The 9,965-nt window shown below is 33.6% G+C and overlaps 1 protein-coding gene and 1 long non-coding RNA gene across 3 annotated transcripts in view; one reads left to right on the forward strand and one right to left on the reverse strand.

Annotated features, from left to right (window-relative positions):
* LOC127873841 (kinesin-like protein KIF26B) overlaps positions 1 to 9,965 on the reverse strand; it is a 258,849-nt gene that overhangs the window by 15,619 nt on the left and 233,265 nt on the right. Inside the window, exons 10-11 of the mRNA XM_052417894.1 lie at positions 3,976 to 4,131; positions 3,628 to 3,720 (exon numbers count right to left, since the gene is read on the reverse strand). Coding sequence (XP_052273854.1) covers positions 3,628 to 3,720; positions 3,976 to 4,131 — 249 coding nt within the window. The remainder of the gene's footprint in view (positions 1 to 3,627; positions 3,721 to 3,975; positions 4,132 to 9,965) is intronic.
* On the forward strand, positions 4,640 to 9,432 carry LOC127873845 (uncharacterized). 2 transcript variants are annotated; one of them, XR_008046412.1, is made up of 5 exons: positions 4,640 to 4,776; positions 6,535 to 6,606; positions 6,781 to 6,973; positions 7,274 to 7,365; positions 7,702 to 9,432. It is a non-coding gene; the product is annotated as an uncharacterized LOC127873845 (long non-coding RNA). The 2 variants fall into 2 exon arrangements; XR_008046413.1 differs by having other exon boundaries at positions 7,716 to 9,432.

The following is a 9,965-nucleotide window of genomic DNA, read 5'->3' on the forward strand; positions in this document are numbered from 1 at the left end:
CAAACTTGACTTGAATCATCAAGGTTTGAATTTGCTGATTGAGAAAAAAACATATAATAACCTGGAACAAAAATCAAGGCTCGAAAACACTGATTAAAGTACTGAAAAGGGTAAGTTGTATGATGGTGGGAGCCACTTGATTCATCCAATATTGAGTCCTGATGAAGGCAGCCCACCCACCCCTAGAAGATTACCTGCCCCACAGATCACAGGCCAGGACTCTTGGATTCCGAATTGCCACATTAAAACTAGGTGAGAGGAACAACAGCCTATTACAGGCTGGTAAACATTCTCAAAGGTTGAGGAAAGAAGCTGACAGACATGTGGTTGTGTTTAATGGCTGTCTGCAGTTTAACAACCACTTTGTAACACCCTCTCTGCCCCAGACAAGCCGTACAAAGGGGCTACAGGCAAAACCACTTCAAAGGGCTCTCAACAATAAATAACTGTAAAAAATTAACTCTTCGGTATCCCTCAATTTTCACAGAGATGATCTGATATGTTTTCAAAGCAGAACATAAGTACTCACTTCTTTGAAACGCTTCCATTTCCATTTCTCCTGAACTACGGCCCCAAGCAAGGCATGAACTATTTATGAAAGACCCTTTTGCTAATTAAGTTTTTTTATCTTAGACTATTTCAAGTATGTTTGATTATTTGAAATGCTTTTCAAATAAACTTGTTTTAAAAAACAACCAAATATTCAACTGCTGACCTATTGCTTATTGCTTCAAGAAATAGGACAGTAAAGCATTGTTAGGGGTGCAATACTATAAATTAGAGACTAAAAGAGTTTATAATCAACATAAATACTGTTGTTGGAATGAAATATTTCACCTCTTTATGTTTATAATTTAGAACTGACAATACAGTAATCAACATTTTATATTAACAATGTGTTTTCAATTACAGATAATATACTAATTTTCAGTAATATGAAAACATACTCCCTCCCAGTAACACACTCTTTATAAAAGAAAAGTTCTCTCGTATTAACTGAAATTTTTTGCAGGTTTATATCTTCCTAACTTTTAACTCAGAACAATGTGCGTTAACACCATAACAGTGTTCATAAGACAGGCACTCCCTATAATGTACCAAGCAGCACATCCTGACCCTATGTGCCAATCCTTGGCCCTTTTCTGCAAGTGGGGCCATGCAGATCCTGGCAAAAAAACACAAATTGTAGTTGTTCCCTCAGCCAATTAACACATTTTTATTGCACTCTTTGTATCAAATAATTTTCCACCAATGAGATGAGATCACAAATGCACCATGGCACCCCTCACTTCACTTCCGGAGATGTTTTGCAGCAGTAAGAATGCTCCTGTTTCATGATCCCTTAGGGGCTCACCTGGCATAGTCTTAGCGTGGGAAATTCTCCTCTATTTTCCATTCATAATGTGAAATTGTATACTTCTCGTCTTTTGATAGGAATAAGCCAATTGCAAAGTCTTTGATAAAAAATTAAATTAAATTCAAATCAATTTCTATTGTCCATTACCCATAAATATTTAAAAAAAAATGTATGCATATAATTTCATAACTCTGTTGTTTATACTGTTGAAGCATTAGCTGATACTTAGGCAAAAGGCACGTGAAAACAACAACGCATTTATATTATAATATATAGTATTGACATTTTTATGAACTATACAAATAACAAATATAATTTAACAAATATAATGATTTCTTTCAACGTAGAGAGATGCCCTTCCATCGAGCTCACATCTAGTCATAAAAGGTCTATACTGTAATATGAATTTCAAGCACCCTGTACAATACAATAGTACCATGTTGAACATTCATATTCAAACCTCATCCAAAAGATGCTGAACATCAGACCCCTAGACACTCTGAGAGATATTTCACAAATCATTCTTGCAAATGAAATCAGCCTGCCTTCCTGTCTCACTCACCCCATAGATACCTCACAATACAACAATACACCCAAAGGACATCTTTGTCAGAAACACTACAAAGATACCAGGAAACTAACCTCCCAAAAGATATATGAGATAGAACACTGATTGTTATGCGGTCTTCCATACATATAGGAATGTATATTTTTTCTGAATGCCATTTTTCAAATACACATCCTTAGGGATATGCCCTTTTACCGTCACTGTCAGAATCAGATCTCGGGAAAATTACGAGCTGTCTATAAAATAAGTAAAATGGTTTCCTGAACCAGACAAAGTTCAAATGGTCCACATGAATTCAAAAATAAAAGTATTCAATTATAACCTTATATGAGATATGTGTATATTAAATTTGATTGAACAGTGATAGTGGGTGTGATTTTTATATAAGGGTTAATAAAATGTTCTGTCCAGCAAAAGCTATGACAGAACGCAGGGAGTGAAGAATGAATGTTAGTATATTTTTAACAGGTGAAAGAACTAAGATTTATAATTTACATCGAAATCGAAAGACAATACTAAACAAAACATGTACAAAATATTTCTCTATGTAAAGATTAATTTTTGCACTTGAATCAATAATATTTATAAAGAACTTCAATGTCTAAAAAGTATTTTATTTCATATGAAATTATTTTATTCATAACAAAATTAACACAAAATCTATAGTCTTGGACATGCCCATTAGTTTTTAAATCTTACAATTTTGTTCTTTTTCTGCAAAATTGTATGATATTTAAATAGCAAAACCTTATTTAACATGTGTTTTCATGTTCACAAGCTTGGAAATTACAATCCTTTATCTATAGAAATGCAACTTCAGACATTTGATATACTAACTGGAATAAGAATTGCAGATGCGGATAGGTCGTAATAGTAGATAGACTTGGTCCCAACAAAATAACATGAAATTACAGAAATATCATCGTTCTGCATGTTTGCTTCACTTAGTGGCGCAATTTACATTTAAGAATTCGGTTATAACCGGAAAAGTTAATTCTCAAACCATGAATAAGTCAGTGCAAATGAATAACATAAATGAAAGTATGTGAAATTAAAATAAATAATCCATAAAAGCGAGCAGTTTATTGCAAAAAAGAAGTTTCAAAACCATGAACACATTTGGTGCAAAATAAGTGGAAGTGTAGTTATGTTGAGCACATTCAATGAAACTCACAGATCATTAGAGAGTTGGTAAGACAATGTGATGTGAAGCTTAGTATGAACAACAGCTGCGTTTGTGAAACACTGTATGCAATGCCCCCTATTGCACTGCTTTGAAGCAATGTATTTGACCTTCAACCTTGAAGGATGATCTTGACCTTTCACCATTTGAAACGTGCAGCAAAATGATACACATGCATGCCAAATATTAAGTTGCTATCTTCAATATTGCAAAAGTTATGACCAAGGTTAAAGTTTTCTGGCAGAATGACATACGGAATGACAGACAGACAGACAGGCCAAAAACAATATACCCCCAATCATTCGATCCTGGGGCATAAAAACTTGCTGAACAAGACAGCATTGTACTCATTTGTTGTTTTCAAAACCATTAATGACCAGTTTGGTTCCATGTCTACCCAGTAATTGTTCACATGAAGTGTGAACAGAGAGGTGAATTACCTCCCGCCCCATAGGTCTAGTTTACTTTCATGTCTATCTGGTACTGGCACACATTATAAAGTACAGAATTGTGACCTACCTTCTGGCAATCCGGTCCGGTTTGCTTCCTTCTCTATCCGGTACTGATACACATGAAGCGTGAACAGCAGATGAGATGACCGACTCTCTTCTTCTGACAGAAACAAAACAAACCATATAAACGTCTGTCATTTTCAGGAACTTTTAATTGTGCAATATAACTAATTATTTCAGTTGAAAAGTTTTAAAAAGCAAACCAAACACTAACATTCTTTCATCATCATCGTCATCATCATCATCATCATCATCATCATCATCATCATCATCATCATCATCATCATCATCATCATCATTTAATTTGTCATCATTTAAAGCCATGATAAATACAATGCATAGTAATTATTCGTACCTGACTTGCTGCGGGCGTTCAGCGCTGCGTCCAGATAGAAGGCAGCCTTTTCAGCGGTGGGTGCACGCAGTTCAGACTGGTTTTCCAGCTGGGTACCCGAGATAGGGTCCTCTCTTAGATACACGCTGGGCGCAGTACCAACACCAGACTCTGTGCCTGAATACAAGGGAGATTACATTGATGGATGTTCATGTAATGCATTCTTTAAATTGGGTCTAAATTGATGTTTCTGTTGTAAAACTGTTATTTTGATGAACTCATGATTTGCTTTCTTATACACTTGAACTTGCAACATCAGGATTTTCTTAATTATATAAGATACCATTAGTATGAAGTACATCATTGAAAAATATCTACACATTTTATGATTTATATCTGATTTAAATCTATATGCTCTTTCAATGAAATATACATCTTTTTTCATACATATGTGACGTCGTCAGCAGAAATCAGTACAAACGCGGTCGACGTTATTTTAAGCTACGCGTGATTGAAGCGCGGCGTTATAAAAATGGAAATAAAGTTATAATTGTATTATGAAAAACCTATTGAAACTTGAGATATATGCATATTTTCGAAGAATGAAATGCCCCCGAGCTCTGATCGACAATGTACACTTATAATTTTTTACTTGGTTGGAAGTAACCGTTGCTTTGTTGAGCGACCTCTACTAAAAATGGCGTGTCGTAATTAGCCCACGCATTGACATTGTTCACCGTTTGTTTGCGAGTTCCTTTGGAATAAATTGTAAATCAACCCTTACAATAATTTCTTCAATTGAAGGATCGTAGTTAAAATCAGGTAAGATATTTTAATAAACTTGACAAGCATTAATTTTAGTAAACAATGGTCCTATTTAGAGAACATTGAAAATGAAACTGTAACCCGGAAGTAAAATAGTTTGCTACGAAAACTTTGTTGTTGGTTACAAAATGTAATGGCGCACTTATTTAAATTGTAAATATGTCACAAGAAAGTTCAGCAACCACGATCCCATATGAAATCTCACAGGGTCAGGATGATATTTTTATTGAAGATTTGAATTTGGTTGATAACTTGACATTAATATTTTCAAAACAGATCATCATGATCAAGCATTATACTTGATACATACATGCCATAATTTTTCAGACCAATTCCGGGACATTGAGTTAAATTGTCCGGGACTTTTGCCGATTTTCCGGGACATGTATAAAATGTAGCGATATTTATCGACATATGCATTTTTGGTTCGTTTTTTTGTTTCGCATCGTTAATTGCATAGGTTCGAAAGCCTATCCGAAATACACATAATCTAATAACGTCAAATTAAACATTACTACTTCCGTTACTAGATACAAGCCACGTGTTTTCAGTGTTAGCGTTCTAAACATAGATGGTGACGTCACTGCGTTATTGTTATTAAGACCGGTGTGTAACGCGTAGTTGTTGATACGCCATTATTCATTTATAACATTTATAAATAAAAAGTTTTGACATGGCGAACGCAATTCAAATTCACTTATTATTTTTAACGTTATGTTTACTAGGGGTTTAGAACAAGATAATAATAAACCTAGTGAGGATGACGTTTTTTATATGCTTACTTTTTTACTCAACTTCTTTGTCGGTTAAACGTGCGAACATAAACTGCTTTTAATTTTTTACTCAGCGATGTTGACTTCAGATGTGTGAACAACTATCCTTTGCCCTTACGCAGCGGGAAATAATAATGTAGTAGGTTAAAGTCAATTAACAACCACATTAAGAAATGCCGCCTTTTCGGTTTGACCTCGAACGTGAGACAATCGATATGATAACAGGACCTCTGTTAATTGATCAATTTTGACACGTAGCGTAGTCTGCCTATTCGGGTAGGCATTGTCATGGAGACGCTGCAGATATACACAGATTCGAGGTGCAGTTAAGCCTAAGATAAGGTACATGTATATATGGATTTTGTAAATTCCGGGACATTTGACAGATTTCCGGGACAGCGGGACAAGTTCTTCATTTCCGGGACTGTCCCGGACAATCCGGGAAGTATGGCATGTATGCTTGATAATATTACAAGCCATGTATTAGAACTATTAAAATGAAAATGTGCCCTCTTCAGATTCTGATCAAAACATTAACTATGAGTCAAACTGTTCAGAAACAGAATTATCAGGATTCAGCGCTAAATGAGACAGATGGAGTGGAGTGTCTGTCCCTATTGAGAATTCCTTGTTTGATTTAAACAATTAAAGGAACAACAAAAGCAAAACAAATTCCAAATTCTAACATGTGGCTGTTATTCATTTCATAACAAACCGTGCAGCGATGTCATTGACATTCAACAAGCAATCTCTTTTAGACAATACTGCCATGAACTCACTCGTGATGAAATGGATATAGTAATAAAAGCCCACTTGATAACGCTCAGACTTTACGAAACTCCTAAAGACACTTAATTATTATGATTATTATTAATGATGATTATTATTATTGCATTATTTTGTTATATTGCTATGAAGTTAAGTGAAAGATATTTATCTTTTCAATCTTGACAATTGTTTTAAAAACTTAAATATATCTTAGGTTGGACCAAACTACTTCAAGACTGCGAAAAAAATGTGATGTCAGTCTTTGGTGTTTGCTGTGAAGGTACAGGTAGGTGTGATTATTAATTTCTAGATCAGTTACATGTCCCATATTGTTCTTAAATATGCAAAAATGTGTTGGTGTGACTGTCATTATTTTAGGTGAAATATGAAATACATATTTCTGTATCAAATAACAATTATAGTCAGTTTGCTCTTATTTTCATTTCTTGTTCTTTTGCAGGAAAACAGGTGTTTTACTTGGCGAATGAGGGTGAATCACCCGGGAAAGGCGCCAACACTGTTGTTAGCTATGTGCATTACTAGCTTCATCACTATGGCCTAGGGGAGGAAGAGGCAGTTTACTACTTTGACAACTGCTGAACAAAATAAGAACAACTGTGTACTTTGGTATGCATTGTGGAGAGTTAGTGTTGGTAAGAACTTTTACTTATGCATACAATGTTATTGCATGAAAACTTGGTACCATTTTTGCATCTTAAAGGATAAAATTTTGGAAAAAAAATAAAATCACTCCTTATTTACGTATAATTATGTTAAAATAGATTTCATATCAATTAATGCAATATTTGATATTAAAAATGTTTGAGAATGCTTTTTGTTTGGTTAACAAATAAGAAGGGCTTAGAATAGACATACTATTTGTGTTTAAGTTTTATTAGTTTTTTTACAGATTGTGAAAATGATATATTAATATTCTTTCCATTTTCAATTAGGGCTGCACACTCGAATGAAAAACTCGATGATGGTGACTGCGGCCACATCAAGTTCTAGCCTGATTGGCATTTTGGATTATGGAAGTCAAAGTGTAGGTATATTCATCAGTAGATAATAATTTACCATCTGATAATGTTAGTATACATATTGCAATGAGCACTGGCAAAATTATTACTTCCAGTATTCATAAGAAATGTTTTTAATACATGGACTTTTTCCCATCTTTGTGAAGTGGCCTTTGGACCTTCATTTTGTGAAAAAATGAGTTGAGAACTGTTCTAAATTGTGAAAAAATAGTTTAGTTAAATAGTTAAATTGTGAACATTTGAGTCACAAGCTTATCAAATGTTTGAAAAACTGCCATTCTCTTTGAAGGAAATAAAGCTCTGCAATATTTAACCAATGTTCATGCCTCACACTTTTCCAGACTTTGTGATGCAGAGACCATTGAAGCTGTTGCTGAGACTGTATCCACCTCCTCAAGGTCTGGACTTAATGTGCCACACATGATTGGTGATTCGGAGAAGCCTGTGCACCTATACGATTGGAAAACTTTTCTTGCCCAGTTGTTCATACCCTTGAAGAACATTTGAAAGTACCAACATTTCCTCATTGATGCTGGTAAACCAGGCTTGGTATATTGTAAAACAAGTGAAAAATCTACAGTTGAAACTCACTGTTTGTTAAACTTTAAAGAGTGCTGACCTCTTACCATCAATGTCTAGCCAGTCTTGCCCAGCCTGAATTAAAGGACCTTGACTCAGTATCTCCTGACAATGGTACCTTAATGAGGAAATAGGGCAGTTTTTTTAAATCAGACCTCAGTAGACAAGCTACCTGTCCCAAGCCGAAGTAATAATAACAAAAACTGTCTGTGTAACTCAGAAGTTGCAAAAAACATGTGCCCTATCCTATCTTTGTTTGTTTTAAGGTTGAAAATTGTATGATCCTGTTTTTCAAATAGCCTTAGATTATTTGTTTTGATTACCAAGTTATATGTTATTGTTTACCATATAAACTGTTCATTGGTGAACTTTCAGCAACAATTACTAGTGTGAAAATTTTAATATTAAATTGGCCTGTGGCATGGTATTTTCTAAATTGAAACTTATGATGTGATGCTATTAATGTGAAATGTCATGTCTTGAAACATGTTTTATAATTTTTGTCAAAACATTTAGCCATATAAATAAACCACTGTCCATGTGTGTTCATTTATTATGACAGGTGGAAATATATAAATTTTGTTGAAGCTCATCATACCCATGATTGCGAAACCCATTTACATGTAAAATAAGAATGTTGGTTGCTATGGAAACATTATTTTGGCATTTACTTATTTGTTGATGGAATTAATTCTATTTATATGATAATGGTATTATGTTTATTCTAACTGATTTATAGAAGGTATCTTAATGCCTTAAAAATAATACTTGTTCATCTTTAATTGTTCTGAATTAGAAGTACATGTTGTTATTATTTGTGTTTATTTATGGCGGTTTTACTATGTGGGTTTCGTAAACAAATTGTAGTTAAATTGTTTGGTCAAATAATATTGTTCTTTTTCATGCTGATATGTATGGGAAAGGATTTACTCATAAAATTAGGTGTTTTTGCTGTTCAAAACAGTAAAAATGGATATGTTATCTATTTGTTGCCATGGTAACCATGGTTACCATCAGCAAAATGTCTGTACATTAACATTTTTACCAGCATATATGTATGGCACTATTGAATTACATATATGATGTTAACGTTGTGCAAAGTCTTAAATGGATTGAAATCAATACACTGTAAAATATGTGGATCTTTTCTAAAAAAAGGACATGTTGCACTTTAACTCAACCTATTTTCTTAGATTCTTCGTGTTACTATGTATTAAATAAACACCATGTTGAAATTAAGATCATTGACTATAAGCATTTTTATCATATATTTGACAAAAACGTAAATATTAAGTTTTTTTCCTGATATTTAAACAATTTTAATGAAATTAATGTATTTTATGTAAATTCGTTACCATAGCAACCGCTGTATTCAAATGATTGCTTTTGTTCGCACATAAAATGTAAAAATCATGGTCAGTGTAGCTAATGCATTGAAACTATGTGTGAATGCTATACGGTAAATACATGTATACAGTATTTACAAAAGAGTTTGTTGTCAATGTCAATTGATATAGAAAACCATTATTTAGCTAAAAGATCGTATAAAGGGTGCATGTGTTCAAAACTCAATATCTCAAAAACTATTAAAGATAGAAACCTAAAATTTTGGATTTGACTTATGCTTGCATTCATCTTTTACAAAATGACAAAAAACGAAAATGTGATTTTTCCTCGTTTGTACTGATTTCTGTAGCCTATGACACATATAACTTACATGAATTTACATCATCACAAAAAGTTGAAATTCACAATACATAAATCAATCAAAATTTATTGTGCTAAATCCACATGTTTTTAGTTTTAAAACCACAACATTTCTCTTCCAGAAATACAAGCATAATAATGATTTGCTCCTAGTGTTGTATGAGAAAAGATCAGAAAGCCTGTAAGAGTGTGTTGTTGTATTTTTTCACAAGAAACCACAAAAATATGATTGCAACTTTGGCACAAACTCCGGACATTTGATCCTCAGACTGGATTAGCCATTATGGGGATGATGAAAGCAGTGATAATGTAGCATAAC

This window comes from Dreissena polymorpha, chromosome 3, assembly GCF_020536995.1.
Source record: "Dreissena polymorpha isolate Duluth1 chromosome 3, UMN_Dpol_1.0, whole genome shotgun sequence".
Lineage (NCBI taxonomy): Eukaryota > Metazoa > Mollusca > Bivalvia > Myida > Dreissenidae > Dreissena > Dreissena polymorpha.